General features: G+C 41.2%; 1 protein-coding gene across 12 annotated transcripts in view; it reads left to right on the top strand.

The window, feature by feature from the left end:
* The window catches only part of TRIM2 (tripartite motif containing 2), a 186,119-nt gene that overhangs the window by 146,108 nt on the left and 15,298 nt on the right, over window positions 1-24,713 (top strand). For all 12 annotated transcript variants that reach the window (XM_043484424.1, XM_043484357.1, XM_043484366.1 and 9 more), the window contains exons 7-10: window positions 8,757-8,860; window positions 9,098-9,265; window positions 20,454-20,622; window positions 21,687-21,757. In XM_043484424.1, the coding sequence (XP_043340359.1) occupies window positions 8,757-8,860; window positions 9,098-9,265; window positions 20,454-20,622; window positions 21,687-21,757 (512 nt within the window). The remainder of the gene's footprint in view (window positions 1-8,756; window positions 8,861-9,097; window positions 9,266-20,453; window positions 20,623-21,686; window positions 21,758-24,713) is intronic.

Below are 24,713 nucleotides of genomic sequence, written 5' to 3'. Positions count from 1 at the left end.
CTTGCATTTGCCTATGTGCAGTAACTGCTGAGTTAAAGATGACCGTCCTTTTACTATTGTTACTTTCAATCGTCACCATTCCACCTGTGAATCTCACCTGAGGAAAGAGACATGTCTCTTAGGGGTTTTTTCCCAAGTTATATTCTGAATGCCCAGCCCCGCCCCAGGGGAAGGGGACCCTCTCTTCTCCCCTTCTACCCATTGAGACATGCACCCTTGGAGATTCACGGGCACTGTGGGGAAGTGTTTAAGTGTTTAGACGTTTATGAGGCACTGAGAACAGTCCATGGCATATAGCACTAAGTCCACGTTTGTTAATGAAGTAAAGATGATGTCTCCGTTTTCTAGGCCTGCCATAACAGTACCACAGACTGAGATTGATTTTCTCACAGTCTGGAGGCTTGAAGCCCAGGCTCAAGGAGGCGGCGGGCTTGGTTTCCCCGGAGGCCTCTGCCTGCTTGCTGCTTTGTCCTCTGAAGGGCCCCCTTCTGCTCACACACTCCTGGTGTTTCTCCCTCTCCTCATAAGGACACCAGTCGTATTGGATTAGGGCCTTGTTTTAAGTTAATCAGCTTTAAAGATCTTAACTCCAAAAACAGTTACATTCTGAGGTACTGGAGGTTGAGACTGGACTGTAGCATATGGATTGTGTGGAGATACAGTTCGGTTTATAACAGATACGCAAGGGCAGATACATGACAGCTATGTTGTGTACATGCCTGAACACCTGTGTCTCTTTGTGCAAGTGAACTATTACTTTCTGGATAATAGAAGATTTTCCAGGGTAGTTTTGACTTTCCTTTCCCCTCTCCTCCCTGATCATCCAGCCCCCTAGTTAAATGGAACTCTGCTGTTTGAGCTTCTACTGTGTGCCCGACGCATGGCCAGGCGGCAATGCTCAGATCCTGAGCCTGACCTAGGGGAGGCCACAGTCTAGAAGGGGACAGACTTGACAGATGTGGTACCTTCAGAATGAGCACCTTCAGAAGCAGGCGGGATGGGGAGGCTGACAGGTAGCAGGGAGTTAAGGAAGGTTCTCGAGATGACACCTAAACCTAAGCCAGCTTTGAAGGAGAAAGAGTCTGCCAGTTAGAAGGAGGAAAGGGGAGGTTTAGGTGAAGGGGAAGATCAGACACTGAGTAGTTCCAGGAACCATAATGATTCCATTACCTGAAGCGTGAAATAAAGTGAAGAGAGCAAAGAAGAAGTTGTTTCCTTGCTAAGCAGAAACTTTGTTCTGTACACCTGTGTTTCCCATAAACCACTTGAGGTCCTTGGGGTGCTTGGCAAAAATTAGAATTCCTGGATTCTGAACTGCGTTTACAGAATCAGAATCTCCGGGGACGGGACCAGGAATCTGCATGCCTCCAGCCCCACGACCCTTCTGCGCGCTGAGGTTTGAGAACCGTCATCACGGTGTGGATGAAGGGGAGGGCACTGAACAGCGTGGTGTGATGTGGTGACTTACTGAGACATTGATTTCCAGAGAGCCTAGGGATCTACCGGCAGTGTTCCCCAGGAGGCAGGGGGCTGCTTCCTGTTGCAGCGGTCATGTGAGCTGTTGCAAGTGCTGGAGTTGAGTGATGCGGCGAGTGGAGAGGAAATGCAGATTCCTAACATCCTTAGGAGGGAGCAGGCAGGGCTTGAGGACCCAACGGAGCATCAGGCTGTTTGACTTTAGTGATGCAGGGATGCAAGGGTGAAGAGTGAATGGTCGAGGCTGTGGGCACAGAGGCGGGCTGGCCCTGGCTCCAGCCCCAGCAGTGACACTGTCAAAACCACACAGTCAGGGAAGTTACTTCATCTCTGGCTGCCTCTCCCCGACCCTCCTGCCTCTGGTAACCACAAGTCTGATCTCTTTAGTGTGAGTTCTGTTTTGTCTTCATTTTATTTATTTATTATTTTTGGCTGCACTGGGTCTGCACTGCTGCTCAGGGGGTTTCTCTAGTCGTGACAAGCAGAGACTGCGCCCTAGGCGTGGTGCACAGGCTTCTTGTTGCGCGCTTTCTCTTGTTGCAGACCACAGGCTCTAGGAACGCAAGCTCAGGAGTTGCCGCACGCAGGCCCCAGCGCGTAGGCTCAGGAGCTCTAGCTCCGGGGCTTGGTCACCCTGCGGCGAGTGGGATCTTCCCAGACTGGGGATCGAACCTGTGTCCCTGTATTGGCAGGAGGATTCTTAACCACTGTACCACCAGGGAAGTCCTGCTTCGTTTTGCTTTAGATTTCACGTGTGAGTGAGATCATACAGTGTTGGTCTGTGTCTCACTGACTGACTTCAGCCAGCGAAATGCATTCAAGGCCCGCCCATGTTGTCGCAAATGGTAGGATTTTCTCCCTTTCATAGCAGAACAGTAGTCACACTATTCAGCCAGACATGGAGCATACCCAGAAGTGGAAAAGCTGGATCATAATGGTAGTTCTGTGTTTTCTTTTCAGAGATCCTTTATGCAGTTTTTCCATAGTGACTTTACCAGTTTACCAGGAGTGCACAAGGCCCAGTAGTCCACATCCATGCCGCCGTTCGTCTGTTTAGTTTATTTACCTGGGCCAGGTCTTCACTGCAGCATGAGGGATCTTTAGTTGAGCATGCCACCATATTTGCTCCGTCTTTTGGATGTGACCGTTTTGACAGGCATGAGGGGCGTCTTACTGTGGGTTTAATTTGCATTTCCCTGATACCTGGTGACCTTGAGCTTCTTTTCACGTGACCTTTGTGACTGTTCTTTGGAAAAGTACGTATTCAGGTCTTTCCCGTAGTTTTTAATTGGGTTATTTGGTTTGTTGCTGTTGAATTGTGTAAGTTCTTTATATATTTTGGATATTAACCCCTTATTAGATACATAGTGTGAAATATTTTTTCCCGTTCCACTTTTTGTTTTTTCACATTGCTGATGGTTTCTTTTGCTCGCTGTCAAAAGCTTTTTAGTTTGATATGGTCCTGCTTGTTTATTTTTGCACTCTTTGCTCATGCCTTAGGTGTCCTATCCAAAAAATCTTCACCAATGCTCATGTCAGGGAGCTTTATTCCTGTGTTTTCTTCTAGGAAGAAACAAGACCTGAGTTCAGGACTTATATTTAAATCTTTAATCCCTTTCTAGTTAACTTTTGTCTATGATGTAAGACAGAGGTCCAGTTTCATCCTTTTATGTGAGTATTCAATTATCCTAGCACCATTTGTTGAAGCCACTGTCTTTTCTTGGCACCTTTGTCAAAATATCAGTTGACTGTATATATTTGGGTATTTTTTCTAGGCTCAATTCTGTTTTGGTCTATTGGTTTTTAATGCCAATACTATACTATTTTGATTTCAATAGCTTTATATTATAGCTTGAAATCAGGGAATGTGAGGCCTCCTGTTTTGTTCCCCTTCCTCAGAATTTCTTTGACCATTCAGGGTCTTTTGTGGTTCCATATAGATTTTAGAAGTGTTTTTTAACATCTGTAAAAAATACCACTGGACTCTTGATAGGGATTGCATTGAATCTGTAGATGTCTTTTGGTAGTATTGACATTTTAACAATAATAATTCTTCCAATCCATGAATATGGAATATCTTTCCACTTTGTGTCTTTTTCAATTTCTTTCATTAATATCTTGTAGATTTCAGATAAGAAATCTTTTAGCTCTGTGGTTAAATTTATTTTTAAGTACTTTATTGTTTTTGATGCTGTTATCAGTGGAATCAAGTTGTTTCTTTTTCAGAAAATTCATTGTTAATGTATGGAAACGCTACTGAATTTTGTATGTTAATTTTGTATCTGCAGCTTTACTGAATTCATTGAAATCAGCATAAGGGGAGCTCTTAGACAGTAGAAAGGGCCAGTGGTAGAAATCAGAGCTCCTCCCCAGCCTACAGCTCTTGACCCTCACAAACCAAATTACCAGGACCACATATAATCATCCTTAGCTCTGAAGGAGTGGAGGCTCGGGAGAGCCCAAGTAGGAACCAAGCCACCTGTGACTCTGAGGCCCCTGCCTTTTTAATTGCATGGTAGTTCCTCTTCATCTGAAATGTCCTTCAACTTCTGCAGTTTTCCAAAGTTGAGATACTTGACACCTCCCACACATGAAAACATAACATGCCCACTGTGAGTCAATTATTGTCTTACTCTAATGTTAAATTGGAAAACAAACCTGAAGGAGTACAGGCAAGTGGCTTAGTGCATCTGTTGATAAAGCCTTAAAACATCAAGAGATTGTTTTTCCCTGCACTGTCAGAGTTTGCTGACTAAAAGCTGTGAGTTGGTTTTGTGAGCTATTTAAGAAAAGCAGTGAACAAAGGGGAAGATGAAGAGGTGGGAGGGAATGAAAGAATTACAGATGAATCGTTTCAAGTTATGCAATTCATCCAGCATACCTTAATGAGTCCTTGGGAAGTGGTGAATGAACCATTCATTTGTACTCCAGATCAGTGCGCTTTCTTGTGATAGCAGATGGCTGTATAAAATCACTTAGCATGAGTTCAGAGGCTTTACAGGAAGATAGGATAATTTATGCCCCTCTTCCCTGCCTCATTTCTGCAAAGCATCATCTTCCCTCTCTAAAATCTCTGAGGAAGGAGAGTATGCTAATTTGGCAACTGATGTTTTTATAGGAAACCCACTCCTTGAGAAACTCATCCCTGGGAACGTCTCTTGCGTTTCACATGTGGAAAGATGCCACTGCTATTTACCAAGTACCAGACGCCGCACTGTATTGTAAGCTGCAGCAGAGAACAGGACAGATGTTGCAGCTTCCCCTGGGGAGCTCATAGTTTAATAAGGGAGACAGTGAACCAGTTAAAATGGAATTTCCTCAAAAATTTTTATGGAGCAAGCATGGCTTATGTGAACCCAAAGAATAGTTGTCCTCACCTCAGAAACCTGATACCCAATTAGAGAGAAGCAATGTATGTATTAAAAATATGTATTTTGTAAAGGGTTAGGAGAACCAGGTTTTATTCATTGCTCTGTCCCTTTGCTGACTCTGTGATATGTCTAGCTTCAATTCCTCATCTTTAAAATGGAATGATGATGTTTATCCTGCTGATGACTCTTGGGGTTGTGACAGGGAGTACGTCAGAGAATGTATATGAATGAAAGTGCTATCAGTATTACTGAACACTTCCTTTTCCCATGACATAATGTGGGTTGTCATTTACTCAGTCATTCATATTTCATTTAGAGACCCATTCATTCAGCAAATATACGTTAAGCACCTACTTGGTTGAAAATCCCGTGTTAAACCCTGTGTCTGGCTGTTTCGTCCTTTTGCGTTACCTAAGTATCTAGGTGTATTTAGCGTTAATTTTCTTACTAGGTTGGAGTGGGAGTGAGAAGAAATTTGCAATTGTGATCCCCTATTTCAGCCTAGGAACTTATTACCTTACTTCTGTAATCTTCCTAGAGGCATGGGCAGGGGCATGGATAAGAAGCTGATAAAAAGTCATTCTGTGCTTCATAGGCTAGTTTAAAATCTGGGGGGAAACAAGTATAATTATCTTATGGAATTGTTGCCAAATAGTTTATAATTACTTTAGAAATTCACATTACTCATTTTATAGCCCAGATGTAGCTGTTAGATAGAGAAAGATTTTATGATGACTATATGTGTTTTATGCTTCACTTATATTTGTTATGAAAGAAATGGTTTTCCTAAATAGAATACGTTGTGGCGGGCTAGACATTTTTCTTTGGACTAAATAGTCTTACTAAATATATTGAAAAGGAACACATCACTCCAAATTATTTCTAACTTCTGGAATTTCTGTTTATTTTGGACCCAAGACACTTTTAAACACTTGGACTTTGGGCATTTCAGCATAATGATTCTGTGCATATCATTACTCAACATTAAGATTTTCCTTATAAAAATAGTCAGCATGAGTTGTCCCTCAAGTATTCTGCTGGATTTCCTTTAATTCTCAGGAAATGGCAAAGCCTGTTCCATCTAATTTAAGAAAAAAAAATATAAGCCATCTAACAGATGTGCCTCCAGCCCTGAGATTTTGTTGACGTGTGTGGCAGCGATCTCAAGCTCTTGTTAACTTGAGACCAAGAGTGACAGTTGGGCCGGCACATCGCCTGGGGCGTGGTGGGGGTGGGAGGACCTCCCCCAGCAGTGTGGTCCTCTGTATTGTAGACGCTTTCCTCTCAGAGCATGTACGAACCATCTCGCATCCGTTTCAAACTGGCAGAGTCTTCTTTCCACTTGTTCCAAACGATATTGATACAGAGTCCAATTATATGTCTGACCATCCCCTATACAGTTGTTTCCCATTTCTACTGACCCTCAAAAATGTGTGTTTATTTCTGCAAAGAAAAAAAAAGGTGTCCATATTTTTTTGCTCAGATATTCCCCTCCTTCTGCATCACCTCTATGTTTTCAGAAAGACAATTAAATCTTTTTAACAGAGGAACCACTGAACATCTACTAAAGCACTAGTCTCTATCTTTTCCTTCCTTTCAAACCTCAACTGCTGCTGCCTGCAGAGTCTTCTCTGAATAGAATAGGCTTTGTCCTTAACACGATCAGGGAGCACGGATGGGGCTTCCCTTGTGGCTCAGCTGGTAAAGAATCCGCCTGCAATGCGGAAGACCTAGGTTCAATCCCTGGGTGGGGAGGATCCCCTGTAGAAGGGAAGGCTACCCACTCCAGTATTCTGGCCTGGAGAATTCCATGGACTATATAGTCCCGAGGGTTGCAAAGAGTCTGACACGACTGAGAGACTCACAGACACTGTTGGCAGGATGGGCCAGAAGTTAAGTAAAAGAGGGCAACAGGCAGGCTTAAGAACAGCAAACCAACGTGCATCTACTCGGCCCAGTGCCTCTTACTCCCATCCTCTTCTCAATGTTTCTTTCCTCTGCCTGCATTCCCTCTGGGCCATGGGTAAACTTCCAGTTTTACAAAATGGCCTGGGTTTTCTTTACAGTCACTTCTTTTCCAGTCCACTGGTAGGACTCTCTTTTATTATGTTTTCTTTATTTGGTCCTCAGTTCCTTATCTTGCTAATAACTTCCATGCTTTTGTTTATCAACGTTTTTGATAAATTAAGCTTTTATTCTCACGAGACCCTGGCCTTGCCCCCACTGCCTTTTAAAAAGTATAAACTGAGCATTTTAGAAGAATTGTTGCTTTCATTTTGCTGTACCTGTTAATCAGCTGTTATTCAGACTTAAGAAGGAATGCCCAAAAGCAAATACCATGTTGGCACGTACCTCTTTCAAGGGCCTGCCACCCCTTTTCCTGCCCCTCCCCCCACACAGATATCAGCACACCATTTTTAAAGTATTAGCTGATCCCATGTACCTTCATATTCTAGGGATTTTGTGCAGATAAGTATAGAGATCGCCTTTTCTGAAACATCCGAAATTAAATAGAACTGTTTGTCCTACAGTGTGGAAGACGTTCTTTTGAGGATCTGGGCCTCAGATTTTTATTTCATGTTATAAAAAGAGACAGAGATCATGAGTCATCGTGTTTGGACCCAGGACCTCAATGAAACAACTATCTTGTGGATTTGATAAGAACCAGCTGAGAAGATGATTCACCCAGCGATTCTGTTGTCGATTTTGTTTTGAGTTTAATTCTGTCACAGTTTCACTTCCTAAATGCAGAAACCAGTTTCTGAAGAGTCTCCCTGTTCTTAAGCAACCTCAATAGGGCCTTGACATTGGCCACTGCCAGCCTCTTTTTGCTCTCCTGGGGAATTGCATTGACGTCTAAAAACAAATATCAAGTTACTCTTTTGAATGTAAATGAAATTAAAAAACTGAGGCCTAGCTCTGGCTCTCCAACTGTGAAAATTTAAACCTCCTTCCCAGTCGTTTCTGAGCAAAGTTTATTTCCATCCTTTAATATTTACATGGTCCTATTAAAATAAGTTATTTTATTTATTTACTTCTTTTGAAATAAAAACAAACATCTGTTAACCGTAGACATCTTTAAGCTTTTTTCCCTCCTACTTCATCTCTTTGGTAAAAAACTCTGGGAAGGATGAGGCTGTTACTTACATTGATTAATTTTCTTACATTAATTAATTTTCTTTTGCCTTTCTTATTTATTTAATCTGGAAAGCATGTCAGGATACCTTTTACAGGAGAGAGAAGCTTAATGAGACACTGAGTCTTTGAAAATAGTTTGTAGATAACTCCAGTGGTTGAATATCAGCCTGCTGGTTTTATAACACCTGTGACCTTGTAGTTAGTTAAAAGTGCTGGAAGTCAAGTGTCCAGGTTTCTAAGAACTGCTGAACTGGAGAAGGGATTTTGGCACAACCCCAAAATAAGACCCTCTGCTACTAAATATCCTCAATATTGTAATTAGTTTTTATAATCATGTCTTTGTGGAATCTATATATTTTAATCATAGTAGTCTGCAGCCACAGGTTAATAAGAAAAGATTGGTATTTGCCCCCCATAACGTGATGTTGCAAAGACTTTATTGGTCTGAAAGACAGGTTTAGTAGACTATGGATTAGGTCAGTGGGAAGGGCTCCTCTTTTTTTAAAGTGTAATTTAAAAAACATTGCATTCTCAGGCCACTTACAGAGGACTGAATAATTCTCTTGCTATAACTGAGAAATCTAACTCTCTATTGTTTAATCTTCTGTGGTATTTGTTTTGTTTTTTTTTGGTTACTCCATGTGTCACATAGGATCTTAGTCCCCCAGCCAGGGATCAAACCCGTGCCCCCTGCAATGGAAGCGTGGAGTCTTAACTGGTGGACCACCAAGGAAGTCCCTAATTTTCTCTGGTTTTATCATTTATTTTTAGGTACCAAAGGAAGAAACAAAGGGGAATTCACAAATCTTCAAGGGGTAGCAGCATCTACGAGTGGAAAGATATTGATTGCTGACAGTAACAACCAGTGTGTGCAGGTATGGCTCCTAATTGTATACCTTTAACAACTTATGTTGATAAAATAAATACAGGTGCAGTTTCCTACTTAAGGCTTAAGATGCAAGGAAAGAAAGGGAAGCTTATCATGTGTGTGTAGGCTTTACTTCAAATAGGCTTTGTATGTTCTGCCCTGTAGTCCTTATGACAGATATCCTTCACTGTTTTTTTCCTGATGGTTTCTGTTCACATTGCAATGAATGTAATTTGTTTTTCAGATATTTTCCAATGATGGACAGTTCAAAAGTCGTTTTGGCATACGAGGACGCTCTCCTGGGCAGTTACAGCGTCCCACAGGAGTAGCTGTGCATCCCAGTGGGGACATAATCATTGCTGATTATGATAATAAATGGGTTAGCATCTTCTCATCAGATGGGAAGTTTAAGGTAAGATTAACTACAACTGACCAGTTGAGAGAAGGAATAGGAAATACAAGATGAAATTGTCTTTTTGGGGGGGGTCTCACAGATTCAATAAAATGTTCAACAGTTTTTCATGTGCAGAACATCTTAACTTTGTTACATCTAAGTTTAATGAAGCAAGAATCACAGTGATATTGTCATAAATCTACTCATGTATATCCTAAATATGGCTTTATTTTATAAAGCAATTAGTTTGCTCAGTTGTTTTTTTAAATTACATTCTTTTAAATACTCTTTTTCATTATAGTTTATCCCAGGGGGTTGGATATAGTTCCCTGTACTATACAGTAGGACCTTGTGGTGTATTCATTTTAAATGTAATAGTTTGCATCTACTAACTCCAAACTCCCAATCCTGTCCTTCTCCCCTTTGGCAACCCCAAGTCTGTTCTCTGTGTTCATGAGTCTGTTTCTGATTTGTAAGTAGGTTCATTTGTGCCATATTTTAGATTCCACGTATAAGTGATATCGTATGGTATTTGTCTTTCCCTTTCTGACTTCATTTAGTATGATAATCTCTAGTTGCATCCATGTTGCTGCAAATGGCATTATTTCATCCTTTTTATGACTGAATAGTATTCCACTGTATATATGTACTACCTTTCCTTTATCCACTCATCTGTTCATGGATATTTAGGTTGTTTGTATATGTTGGCTCTTGTAAACAGTGCTGCTGTGAACCTAGGTGGGCTTCTCCAGTGGTTCAGCGGTAAAGAATCTGCCTGCAGTGCAGGAGATGCAGGAGACCCAGGTTCGATCCCTGGGTCAGGAAGATCCCCTGGAGGAGGGCGTGGCAACCCACTCCACTATTGTTGCTGGGGAAATCCCACTGACAGAGGAGCCTGGTGGATTACAGTCCATGGGGTCACAAATAGTTGGATAAAAATGAAGCAACTGAGCACGCTATACAAATATAGGGTTGTGTATATCTTTTTGAATTATAGATTTGTCTGGGTATGTGCCCAGGAGTGGGATTACTGGATCATGTGGTAGCTCTATTTTTAGTTTTTTGAGGACCCTCCATACTGTTCCCCATAGTGGCTGTACAATTTATATTCACACCAGCAGTGAAGGAGGATGCCCTTTTCTCCACATCCTCTCCAGCATCTGTTATTTGTAGACATTTTAATGATGGCCACTCTGACTGGTGTGAGGTGTTACCTCGTTGTAGTTTTGATTTGCATTTCTCTAATTACTAATGATGTTGACCGTCTTTTCGTGTATTCACTGGCCATCTGTATGTCTTCTTTGGAGAAATGTCTGTTAACATCTTCTGCCCATTTTTCGATTGGGTTTTATTTGGTGGTTGAGTTGTATGAGCTGTGTGTATATTTTGGAGAGTAAGTCCTTGTCAGTTGCCTCATTTGCAAATATTTTCTCCCATTCCATAGATTGTCTTTTCATTTGTATCTGTGTTTTTTATGGTTTCCTTTACTGTACAGAAGCTTGTAAGTTTGATTAGGTCCCATTTATTTATTTTTGTTTTTATTACTGTTGCCTTGGGGGACTGACCTAAGAAAATCACTGTTGCAATTTATGTCGAAGAATGTTTTGCCTATGCTGTCTTGTCGGAGTTTTATGGTGTCATGTCTTATGTTTAAGTCTTTGAGCCATTTTGAGTTTATTTTTGTGCACAGTGTGAGGGTGTGTTCTGACGTCATTGATTTATGTGCAACTGTCCAACTTTCCCAGCACCACTTTCTGCAGAGACTATCTTTTTTCCAGTTTTACATCCTTGCCTCCTTTTGGTGTGCGGGCTTCCCTGGTGGCTCAGCAATAAAAAATCTGCCTGCAATGCAGGAGATGTGGGTTCAGTCCCTGGGTCAGGATCCTGAAGAACGAAATGGCAACCCACTCCAGTATTCTTGCCTGGGAAATCCCATGGACAGAGGAGCCTGGTGGGCTACAGTACATGGGGTCGCAAGAATTGGAAAGGACTTAGCGACTAAACCACCACCACCGCCTTTGTGTATGGGTTTATTCCTGGGCTGGCGATTCTGTTCCACTGATCCATCTGTCTGCTTTTGTACCAATACCACTGTTTTGATTACTGTAGATTTGTAGTTTTGTCTAAAGTTTTGGAGAGTTATGCCTCCTGCTTTGTTTTCTTTCCTCAATATTGCTTTGGCAATTCTGAGTCTTTTATAGTTCCATATAAGTTTTGGATTATTTGTTCCAGTTCTGTGAGAAATGTCATGGGTAATGCTTTTATTTTCTTTTTTAAAATATCATCAGGTTTACCTCAATTCAAAAAAACAACAATCTTTATAAAAGGCTATTGAGGCAATTTGTATTTCCCAAATTAGCCTACAGATTGTGGTTTAGCAAGTTCCTTCAGGCCTGTGATAGACAATGATATGGGAGAAAAAGAATTATAACACATTGTCCCTACCAAATAAGACAGATACATGGAAATGATAGAAAACAATTCATGTCAGCCTTTCAGTTCAGTTCAGTCGCTCAGTCTTGCCCAACTCTTTGCGACCCCATGGACTGCAGCACGCCAGGCCTCCCTGTCCAACACCAACTCCTGGAGTTTACCCAAACTCATGTCATAGAGTCGGTGATGCCATCCAACCATCTCAACCTCTATTCCCATCTCCTCCCACCTTTAATCTTTCCCACCATCAGGGTCTTTTCCAATGAGTCAGTTCTTCACATCAGGTGGCCAAAGTATTGGAGTTTCAGCTTCAACATTAGTCCTTCCAATGAACACCCAGGACTGATCTCCTTTAAGATGGACTGGTTGGATCTCCTTGCAGTCCAAGGGACTCTCAAGAGTCTTCTCCAACACCACAGTTCAAAAGCATCAATTTTTCTGCACTCAGCTTTCTTTATAGTCCCAAGTGTCACGTCCACACATGACTACTGGAAACACCATAGCCTTGACTAGATGGACCTTTGTTGGCAAAGTAATGTCTCTGCTTTTTAATATACCGTCTAGGTTGGTCATAAATTTCCATCCAAGGTGTAAGCGTCGTTTAATTTCATGGCTGCAGTCACCACCTGCAGTGATTTTGGAGCCCTCCAAAAATAAAGCCTGCCACTGATTCCACTGTTTCTCCATCTATTTGCCATGAAGTGATGAGACCAGATGCATGATCTTAGTTTTCTGAATGTTGAGCTTTAAGCCAACTTTTTCACTGTCCTCTTTCATTTTCATCAAGAGGCTCTTTAGTTCTTCTTCACTTTCTGCCATAAGGGTGGTGTCATCTGCATATCTGAGGTTATTGATATTTCTCCCGGCAATCTTGATTCCAGCTTGTGCTTCCTCCAGCCCAGCGTTTCTCATGATGTGCTCTGCATATAAGTTAAATAAGCAGGGTGACAGTTTACAGCCTTGACATACCCTTTTCCCGATTTGGAACCAGTCTGCTGTTCCATGTCCAGTTCTAACTGTTGCTTCCTGGCCTGCATACAGGTTTCTCAAGAGACAGGTCAGATGGTCTGGTATTCCCATTTCTTTCACAGTTTATTGTGATCCACACAGTCAAAGCTTTTAGCATAATCAATAAAGCAGACATAGATGTTTTTCTGCAACTCTCTTGCCTTTTTGATGATCCAGCAGATGTTCACAATTTGATCTCTGGTTCCTCTGCGTTTTTTAAAACCAGCTTGAATGTCTGGAAGTTCACGGTTCGCATATTGTTGAAGTCTGGCTTGGAGAATTTTGAGCATTACTTTACTAGAGTGTGAGATGAGTGCAGTTGTGCGGTAGTTTGCCTTTCTTAGGGATTAGAATGAAAACTTACCTTTTCCAGTCCTGTGGCCACTGCTGAGTTTTCCAAATTTGCTGGCATATTGAGTGCAGCACTTTCACAGCATCATCTTTTAGGATTTGAAATAGCTCAGCTGGAATTCCACCACCTCCACTAGTTTTGTTCGTAGTGATGCTTCCTAGGGCCCACTTGACTTCACATTCTAGGATGTCTGGCTCTAGGTGAGTGATCACACCGTCATGATTATCTGCATCGTGAAGATCTTTTTTGTACACTTCTGTGTATTCTTGCCACCTCTTCTTAATATCTTCTGCTTCTGTTAGGTCCCTATCATTTATTTCCTTTATTGAGCCCGTGTTTGCATGAAATGTTCCCTTGGTATCTCTGATTTTCTTGAAGAGATCTCTAGTCTTTCCCATTCTATTGTTTTCCTCTATTTCTTTGCACTGATCACTGAGGAAGGCTTTCTTATCTCTCCTTGCTATTCTTTGGAACTCTGCATTCAAATGGGTATATCTTTCCTTTTCTCCTTTGCTTTCACTTTTCTTCTTTTCTCAGCTATTTCTAAGTCCTCCTCAGATAGCCATTTTGCTTTTCTGCATTTCTTTTTCTTGGGGATGGTCTTGATCCCTGTCTTCTGTACAATGTTAAGAACCTTCATCCATAGCTCATCAGGCATTCTGTCTATCAGATCTAGTCCCTTAAATCTATTCTCACTTCCACTGTATAATCATAAGGGATTTGATTTAGGTCATACCTGAATGGTCTAGTGGTTTTCCCTACTTTCTTCAATTTAAGTCTAAATTTGGCAATAAGGAGTTCATGATCTGAGCCATAGTCAGATCCTGGTCTTGTTTTTGCTGATTGTATAGAGGTTTTCCATCTTTGGCTTCAAAGAATGTAATCAGTCTGATTTTGGTATTGACCATTTTGTGATGTCCATGTGTAGAGTCTTCTCTTATGTTGTTGTGGAAGCTGAAGTTGAACAGTTCTATGAAGACCTACAAAACCTTCTAGAACTAACACCCAAAAAAGATGTCCTTTTCATTATAGGGGACTAGAATGCAAAAGTAGGAAGTCAAGAAACACCTGGAATAACAGGCAAATTTGGCCTTGGAGCACAGAATGAAGTAGGGCAATGGCTAATAGAGTTCTGCCAAGAGAACGCACTGGTCATGGCAAACACCTTCTTCCAACAACACAAGAGAAGACTCTACACTTGTCAGCCTTTCAGTTCAGTTCAGTTCAGTTCAGTTGCTCAGTCGTGTCCAACTCTTTGCAACCCCATGAACCGCAGCACACCAGGCCTCCCTGTCCATCACCAACTCCCAGAGTCCACCCAAACCCATGTCCATCAAGTCAGTGATGCCATCCAACCATCTTATCCTCTGTCGTCCCCTTTTCCTCCTGCCCTCAATCTTTCCCAAGTATCAGGGTCTTTTCAAATGAGTCAGCTCTTCGCATCAGGTGGCCAAAGTATTGGAGTTTCAGCTTCAACATCAGTCCTTCCAGTGAACACTCAGGACTGATCTCCTTTAAGATGGACTGGTTGGATCTCCTTGCAGTCCAAGGGGCTCTCAAGAGTCTTCTCCAGCAACAGTTCAAAAGCATCAATTTTTCGGTGCTCAGCTTTCTTCACAGTCCAACTCTCACATCCATACATGACCACTGGAAAAACCATAACCTTTACCAGACAGACCTTTGTTGACAAAGTAATGTCTCTGTTTTTTAATATGCTGTCTAGGTTGGTCATAACTTCCCTTCCGAGGAGTAAGCATCTTTTAATTTCATGGCTGCAGTCACCATCTGCAGTAATTTTGGAGCCCAGAGAAATAAAGTCAGCCACTGTTTCCACTGTTTCCCCATCTATTTGCCATGTCAGCCTTTAGGCAGTCATAAATTGTTTGGTACAATTTTGAACCATCGTGTCGTACGGTACATAATATAAGAACTGAAAGGAAAAGAAAATGGAGGCTGTCTCCAAAGAGAGAATGGGAGCTGAGCTACAACTTGGAGGGACCCCATCATTCAGTGTATTTGTTGTCACTCCCAGCATCATCTTCTGTTTCTTCAGCCAGTCACTGAAGAATAGAGAGCCCTTTGACGACAACAGAAATCTCTTTTCCAAAAATATTATCATCCAACCCATTTTCTACATTTGTTCCCAAGATTATGCAACAGTTTGTCACAGGCGGTGTTTTGAAGGCCGTGTGCAGTACTGTCCCCGTTCCGCCCCCTGCTTGTCTGTCAGTGGACAACGTGAACTTTAACTCTGGAATACCAGTTCTGCAGCTTGTTAACTGTTTGACTTTTGGCAAATTACATGACTTTCTTAAGCCTTGATAGCCTTGTATTGCAAATTTGGATTTTAAAAAAATCTGACTTACAGGATTTGGGTAAGCATTACAAGAGATATTATTTCTGGATTTTATATGTGCCTGGTTATGAAATAGACATTCAAGAAGTGTTCTTTTCCAGTGCCTGTCCAAAACAGTCAGTTGGATCACTTATGATTCCATCTTCATGACCTCATACTGGCTCCTGGTGCTCATTCCTTCTTTGTCCAGACTTTATACAGGGATGATGTTCTTCATAATCTATCCTGAAATCCTAAAGATATATGAAATTCACTTAGTCTCTTATTGGAAGAATTTGTATTTTCCTTTGTGGATTCATTAGATCACAATAGTCACCTCATCAGTTTTGTTTATAAAAGTTACGTAATTATTAACCCTCAGGTCGGAGCCTCTGTTTTGCATATGGCGCAGCATTTTTTCAGACTTGGAGAATAAAAAGCTATCAACTGTAATTCCACCATATTGCACACAAATCTTCAGTTGTCCTTGATTTTTTTTCCACTACTAATTTAATGACTGTATCATGGCAATATACATGGGAAGTTCTCTTGTCTTGCTGTATCTCTAACTTCCTCCTCTTTGTTTTCGTAGTTGTATTTGTGGTAAGGCTTACCCAAATATGACAGCTTTAACATTACTAGAAGGAACACTCTTCTGTGACCTCTTGAAAATACCCTTCTAATTTGGAGATAACCCATTTATTCTAGTTTAATACTCTAGCAAAACCATGACCTGTTGTTTCAGATTTAAAAACTAATACTAAAATAGTTATTGAAAGTTTTATATCTGAAATATTTTATATCTATTATATTAAAACAACTTGAAACAGAAGTTTTCTATTTCAGAAGGAAAGCTTTCCTGTGTCAAATATTTCTCATCCAGTGATTCAGTATTCCATATGTAATAGACTTCTTGGAAGAACTGGATTCTGATAGTGGGAAGATTGTTGGTAATAATTGGAATAAACATGAAGGAACACTTATGCCCCCTAGAGGACTGGGGGAATGGATATGGTCTAGTTGCAGCTACTCCTTTTTTTTTTTGATCAAAATCCAAAGGCTGAAAGGTTATCAAGTGAAAAAACTTTTGTACTTTAATGAGATTTCATCCAAGTGTGATGCCCATGACCATAAACAGAGAGATATTTATTTTCTTCTTTGGTGGAATTCAGTAAAATTAAACAGATGCTCAGGAAAGCAAACTGTTAACACACATATAGATTCTCTGTATTTATTCCTAATAGTTCTAAGGATACAGTTTCTTATCTCCTTTTCTTTGTTTTACTCACCAGCTTCTTAGGCCTAATTTTATTCCTCTCTGCCTCTGAGTTTTTCCTTTCCATCTTCCCTCCTGACTTACACCTTCCAGTCCATCTGGGAACCTTTTGTGACCCCAGAACAGAAAAAGAGACCCCTGGTCACCATATTCTAAACTACCTCATCTCTTCTTTCAGTTTAAGGACATATTTCTTGAGTTAAATTTTTTCGTTTAACTTTTCCAAAGCCAGGGTCTAAAATATCTTTGCTTGGTATTCTGTTTAAATGGGGGACACATTGTCAGTAATTCTTATTTCACTTGGGAGAATCTAGTGCAGCTAATCGGGAGTGATGAGGGAAAGTGGAAGGAAGAAGAGGTTTTGGTTCAACGTTTGCATTTTTTCTTTTAGACATGCTCTAGTTCTCACTACAACATAATAGAATTCCTGTTATCCCTTATTTTCTGTTTTTATGCTACATAATTATCATCCACTTGGGTATTATGTGACTGAGTCATTCTAAGTAACAACCAGTGTTCATAGTATTAGGTAATGATGATGTTCTTGTTAATCATTTGAGTTCCCTCTTTTACCTTTGATCTCTACTGCCATAACTTCCATTCAGACATGAAAGTATATAAATTTTTTTTGCAAGTTCTTATGTTATAGTCTCTGGTCTTTGAGCTGGATTGCAAATATCAGAATTAAATTAACCAACAGATTCCCTTGCAAGAATGCCAGTATTTCCTTCCTGAGTAACTGTATCTCTTTGTTTTAAAGAGATCAGATCTGAATCTCAGTAATTTATAAACTTACAAGAATCAAAAATCCTATATGTCAACCCACTCCAGTATTCTTGCCTGGAGAATCCAATGCTCCTCTACAGTCCATGGGGTCGCAAAGAGCTGATCATGACTGAAGCAATTTATAGCACAGAGCTAAGCCTGAACCTCCGCTGTAGGAAGGCCTGTCTCCCTCTCCCCATTTCTCTCCACACGCGTCTTTGCATCTTCATGTCTCTGTGGGGAAAGGAGGTATTCCTGCCAGTTGGGTATAATATCGACCGAAGAGGGTGGGAGAGAGGGACAGTGTGCTTGACACTTTGCTTTATCCTCCAGAATCTTCATGACCCAGGAGGCAAATGTCATAGCTGCCATTTTATAGATGAGGAAACTTAGGTTCAAAATTGTGAAGGAATGAACTTTGCTCTGAAATTTTGATCCTAGGTGACTGGACAAACTGTGGTGTCATAAAAGAAATTAGGAAATTCAGAGGTGCTAGTTTGGGGGTTCTTTTTTATCTCTTTTTGTTTTTTTAAATGGTTTGACGTTGGTTGAGTTTGAGATAAAATTAGCCATGGCTAAAGATATGGATTTGAGAATCTTACACATGGCAGGGAAAGTTGATGCCATAGCATAAATGAGATTTTAGAAGTGTGTAGAGTCGAGCTGTCCAATATAATAGCCACAAGCCACTAGTGAATACTGAGTTCTTAAAAGGGGACTAGTCTGAATTGAGTTGTACCATGAGTGTAAAACATACACTGGGTTTCAAAGACTTAGTCTCCCCCCAAAGAATGTAAACTAGTTCATTAATAATTTTTATATTACTTATTGAAATGGTAACTTCTGGATATAGTAAGTCCTCTACATATGAACCTTCAAGTTGCAAACTTTCAAAGATGCGAATGTGTGTTCACAACATGTCTGGTGCACATTGTTACATGCGTGCATCCTCTACAAGTTGTGCTTCTGTGTACTTTATGGAGTACAGTAGTACGATATCTTTATTTCAAGCCCAGGATGTCAGAAGTAGGTATAAAAGCAATGGTGATGTAGTTGGTATTGCTAAGAAGCACCAGCTCTTTACTGTACTACTATACTTTTCAAGGTACTGTACTGTAAGATTAGAAATGTTTTCTTTATTATGTATTATTTGTGTGAAAAGTACTATAAACCTATTACAATACATCCAATTTTATTTCAGTGCAGTATGGCCGATTGTATTCATTGGGTACCTCGGCTAACTTTGTTGGATATATGAATGTGCTCTTGGAATGGAACTTGTTCATCTCTAGGGGACTTACTGTATATTGGGTTAATAATTACAATGAATTTTCCGTTTCTTTTTTCTTTTTGATGTGGCTACTAGCAAACTTTAAGTTACATATGAAGCTTATGTTATATTCCTATCAGAATAGCACTAACAGAGAAAGGGAAAATAAGGTGTCTAAAACAGAACCTTTGAGAATGTAATGTTTTTCAGAGTTTAAGCTTTTAAGTTAACATGTAATATATGCAAGTAGATTTTTCAAATAAGCCTACAGAGGAGAGTATAAATGAAAAGAAATTTTCCTGCCATCATTAATACCACTTTGTATCATGTAGACGCTATGTGGTTTTTAAATTTCTCTTCCAGGAATGTATGTACATGTAAACACATATTTAATACAGGTGGGGTACTGCTCTGTACCTTGCTTTTTTCAGAGTCTGAAGGTTTTCGTTAAAGCACAGAGATCTGTGCTCCAGCAACATTTTCCCAGCCTGGTGCCGGGAGGACTGTGGTTCTTGCCTCCCAGACTCTGTCACCTTCCAGACCTTTCCCACTGCTCCCTCCCCTCGGATGCTCCTCCTCCTCCCTTGTCTGTGTGGCCTGTGTCATTGGGGTATTATTCCTTGTGGCTTCTGAGATGGCCTACTGAATCCTCCCAAATCTACCAAAGTGAACCCTTGACACTAGGCACTTTCAAAAGGGCACAGCAGACAGTGCAACTGAGATGTCGTTGAGGGTAGGTGCTGCTTCTAACTCATTTTTTTATCTGCCACATGGCACACACTGGGTGCTTGGTCAGCGTTTGTGGAATTAATAAATAAATGGGCAAATGAATAAAGCCCGTCTTTATAAGTACTCTAGGAAACAAAGGATTAAAGTGAAGATTTAAGACATGCATCTTACAACAAACAGGCATTGATACACACACTATACTCAGAAAAGTAAGGTCTTAAATGCATATGGTATATGTTTTATAGAAATCTAATGCTTTTATCCCATTTTAAAATACTGCAAAGACTGGAACCATTTAATCATCATGAGTTACTCTGTAATAATGCTAGACTTTTGAAGTTAATATAGTGAATGAATATTTGTAGGTACTTGTTAGGCATCGGGAAGTGTACTAGGCTCTGAGCACACACAGTGCTGGATGAAACAGACATGATCCCACCTGTGTGGAGCTCTGGTTCAATGGCAGACGCCTGGCCATTTTGTTATTAATTATGATATTTAATAAAGAAAGTGACTGCTTCCTTTTAAAGACTGCTTAATATGTACTGTGCTCTAAATGCTTTACTTACTTTGTTTTACTTTATATATACTCCAGAAGTAGCAGTGGAAGTGATTAAGGTCACTTTTTGACATTTATAATATTTAAGAATCTAAAATTAAGGAGAAAAATTAATTTGTGCTATAGCAAATGCTATAGCAAAATGGACACAGAGCAAGTGACAAGCATGACATGGTCTTCCCACTCCTAATCCAGGGCTCTCTTGCTCCACCAAACTGCCTCCTTACAGAGGAATTGTGACTCTGGTTAAGGGGATTCTAGAACATTTTTGGTGGTGAGTCCTTAAAAAAATGATTTCATATAAATATCAGTAACAAATAATGGATGTGAAAAAGACAATTTTCCAAGACAGATACTTGCTGTGGCCCATGAGTAGCTATGCCCCTGTTTGAACAGCCAAGTCAGCGTTTGCTGACACCCACATCTATCTCCATGTTTTGCAGCCCTTTCACGCTCATTCCCGCACTTGTTTCTAACAGACAAAAATCGGATCAGGAAAGCTGATGGGGCCCAAAGGAGTGTCTGTGGACCGCAACGGGCACATCATCGTGGTGGATAACAAGGCGTGCTGCGTGTTTATCTTCCAGCCAAATGGGAAAATAGTCACCAGGTTTGGTAGCCGAGGAAATGGGGACAGGCAGTTTGCAGGTACACTCGATGGTAATATGTAAACCCCCTTTTTTATGCTTCTTGTGCCCACACTTGCATGATGTTGGAGCATGTTGAAGACGCCTCATCCCCAGTGTGTTTGCCGGTTTTGGGAAAGACTCTGGGGATGGAATCTAAGCGAAAGCATGGTCAGATGCTTCTCAGTGGCTTTCCCCGCAGTAAGTGCTACTGCAGCCCGTGCGTGGCTTTTACTAGTGGCAACTCGGAAGTCTAATCTTCGAATATTAACATTGAATAAAATAGTTTTTAAATGAAAATGTTTGAGGAACCATGGAGAGCCTCCTGTTTCCACCTCACTGTTGCTTTATTTAAAAGTTTCTGAATGAGAATATTTTTCACCTGTCTAAGTGATTATACAGGAGCAGGAGTTTAGAATATTTGCTCAGCACAGGAAAGGCGATTTCTTTTACTTTTCTCTTTGGTGTGCCCCTTTGCAGTCACAGGCTTACTTCATTTTTTTTACATCTGCAAGAAGAGGCTGGGAACAGTTGATTACTTTCTTTTAAGAAGGATGCTTTTTGCGTTTCACATTAATTTGCATAATCTTTCTTTATGCTTTGTCTCCAGTTCTGCCAAATTCTGAATGTCGCCCAAAATTATAAAGTGTGGGTTTCTGCCCTACTTGAAAAAAAATTATTACACGCTGGATATTTTTCCCTCGGTGCTCCCAAGAGTTACCATGTCTGTCTTCCGTGGGAGATGAGGGCCCTGTGTGACTGTCAGGGAAGCTGGCCGGGGTGGCTTTCAGATGGTGGTGTGGAGAATGAACTCTGATGCTTACTGCTTATTCCACTCCATGAGGGCTGCTGGAACTCTCAGCTTGATTTGGAAGAAGGCAGAGTAGACAGCCACAAGTGTAGAATGCTATCAAATCTGTGTTATCTGGAGCCAGAGGTCTGGCTCAATGACCTTTTAAGAACCAAGTCTATAGTTCTTTGTTTTTTCTTAAATAACTAAGTTAATATATGAAGTTTGGTAACTACTATGTTGTAATCATTTTCGTTGTTATGGTTATCACATGTTTTTTCTTATTTTTATTTCAGGTCCCCATTTCGCAGCTGTAAATAGCAATAATGAGATTATTGTTACAGATTTCCATAATCATTCTGTCAAGGTACCATGAACACATCAATTGTTGTTAACTTTTAACTGCTTTAATACAGGAATCAGTCTGGGAGAAAACACGAGACGCGCGTATACACACAGGACCTAGGTGATGTAACCTAAAACATGCAGGTTTTAATTTGGACACACAGACTTTGGAGAGTCAGAAAAGTGAACAAAATATTGTGGCAATAAGTTTCTTAATTTGAAACTGGTGTAAATGGAAATAACTTGAAAATTAAATTTGAAAAAGCAATTGCTTGAACTTAGGCAGAACTTTCTGAAGCTTAATGTTTTGTGGCTATTTGATAAATTAAAACAGATGACTTTTTTCAGTTTTCTGCACCTAGGACCTTACAAACAAAAGTAGATGTTAGAACTCTGCTGCTGCAACAGATTTGGGGAGGGAAATAGCCCTGGCATCCGCTCATACAATGCCCTTCATACATCCTTTCACACACTTGGTGTTCCCCACCCCTTCCCCAAATACTATAGTACATCTTTCTTACTAGGTAGAGCGGGGAGAAAGATTTGACCTCTATTATGAGCAAATCAGGAGAAAATAGAGTGGTTCAAAACCAGTGTCTCACTTACTGGAATGAGGAAACGGTTGCTAACATTCTAGACCAAGCTTCTCTGAGCGTAACGTGTGCTCCACTGGAAGGGGACGTCAGGTGACCTGGGCAGTGCCCTGGCAGACACTTTTCTTTTAAGAGTTATTCATCTGTTTTTAGGGCTACCTTCTGTTTTCATCGAGTGATACAGGTTTGCACTGATCCTAGAAGTGATATTTAGTTCTCCTTGTAAGTAAGCTCACTTAAATGTTTTAAAGTCAGGCATTTCAGATGTGAGGGAGGGTAAGAAGATAGCATAGGGGAGGCCAGTGAGTAAAGTTAGCGCTTGGAGACAACCGTTGAACAATCAAATTTAAACACCAGTTTGCCTGTGTGGATGACTGGAGGAGCTAAATAGGGATAGAATTCTAACACTCAAAAGTACGCTTTTCACTGCTGCTTTTCCCCAGCTCTTCCTGGAAGAAGGTGTCTGTAAGCTGGGTAAATAAATGGAAAGGCCTCGAGCTTTGGAGATGGGTGCCAAGTCCCCGTGCAGAGAGGGGAGCACAGTGGGCTGTGGTGCTGGGGCAGGAGGAGGGGAAAGGATGCCCACCGTGGCTGCTTCCTTGAAAGGCCGCTTCCCACTTGGGGTCTCTCCAGAGCTGCTGCCTTAGGCAGGGCTCCGTCCGCCCCTCCACACACTCACACCCGCCCAGGCTTGGTAAGAGAAGAGGACAGTGGGGAGGTCTTTCGAGGATGGGGAGGGCACACAGCCGAGCGGCAGCGGAGCCTCGGCCTGTGGCCGCTCTCCCAGGGCTGTCGCGGTCCTGTGGGTGAGCAAAGCTAGAAGGGACCAGTGGGCCGTCCTGACACTCCCTCCCCTCCACTCTCTGCAGAGCGGTCCTTCGTTTAACCATTATGAATCCAACAAGGAAACCCATACAGGTCTCAGTGGTGCCAGGGCCGGCGAGGCCTGGCCCGGGTGCCACCACCCCCAGCAGACGGTGACGGTGACGGTGACCAGGCTGCCCTTGCCCCCCTGAGCACAGCTGGGCTCAGAGCCCTTCCTCCCCCTGCTCAAGGCAACCGCGGACCCCCTGGCCCGGGGGGGTGGGAGGGTTCCTATTTACCAGTCCTGACTGACTCTGTAGGAGGAAAGAAAACATATGGAAGTAGCCAAAATGCAAGGCAGAGAGCAACAAATGCCTTTTTTAAGAATGGGTACATATAGGGACTCCCCTGGTGGTCAGTGGCACCCACTCCAGTGCTCTGGCCTGGAAAATCCCATGGACGGAGGAGCCTGGTGGGCTGCAGTCCATGGGGTCGCTACGAGTCGGACATGACTGAGCAACTTCACTTTCACATTTCACTTTCATGCATTGGGGAAGGAAATGGCAACCCACTCCAGTGTTCTTGCCTGGAGAATCCCAGGGACGGGGGAGCCTGGTGGGCTGCCGTCTATGGGGTTCCACAGAGTCGGCCACGACTGAAGCAACTTAGCAGCAGCAGCTGGTGGTCCAGTGGTTAAGACTCCGTTTCCAGCACAGGGGGCATGAGTTCAATCCCTGTTCAGGATTGAATGGCCAAAAAAGATGCACAGCCAAAAAAACAAAAAGAATAGATACACATAAAGTTCTCTAAATATCCAGAAAAAAAGAGAAGATTTCCATAATTAAGACTATCAGGGAAGACTTCCAAGTGGAGGTGGTACTGAGGTGAACAGAATTTTGAAATCAGAAAAGAACTATCAAAGTTATAAAAACTTACAGTAAAAATTTATCAAAAAAGAAAACTATAAAAATGATTTCAGCTCATACTTCTGCCTCTTAGTATGCTTTCATCTGAATAAGTTATAAATAATGACATTTTAGGTGGGAAAAATAGAAAATATGAGAAATTTAAAGTCATTAAGATTGTGAAAACATTTCAGGTTTTCAGTACTGTTGAGGTAGTTTAGTTATTTAAACTCAACTTTTCTCTCATTTAGAGGGAAAAAACCCAGTCATTTTGATTTTCCTCTCCTCTTTGACAATTTTTGCCATGTAGCTTTTATGGAATAGTTGGGCTTTTTTTCTTTATAGAACATGGGCAATTAACAAGAATTCTTCATTCTTCATTCAGCAAGAATTCTTCAAGAATTCTTCATTCAACAGAGTCACTTCTCTGTTGGTAAACATAAAAACCTGAACTATAGGTCGGGGGTAACAAGTTCTTTAGCTGCCTTCACTATATACATTTTCCTTGTTGCAAAACATGATTAAATTAGCCTTCTTCATAATTTCAGAATGGAGCAGAAGAGTGTAAGCTGTTTGATTTATGTCAAGGAAAACATACTGACTCAGAGAGATAAGCAAACAAAATGATTATTTGTATAGCTTTTTTTTTTTTTTTTTTTTTTTTTTTTTTTTTTTT

This window comes from Cervus canadensis, chromosome 1 (genome assembly GCF_019320065.1).
Source record: "Cervus canadensis isolate Bull #8, Minnesota chromosome 1, ASM1932006v1, whole genome shotgun sequence".
NCBI classification, from domain to species: Eukaryota; Metazoa; Chordata; class Mammalia; order Artiodactyla; family Cervidae; genus Cervus; species Cervus canadensis.
Note: the sequence above shows the minus strand (reverse complement) of the source record. Positions and strands in the feature narration are given on the sequence as shown.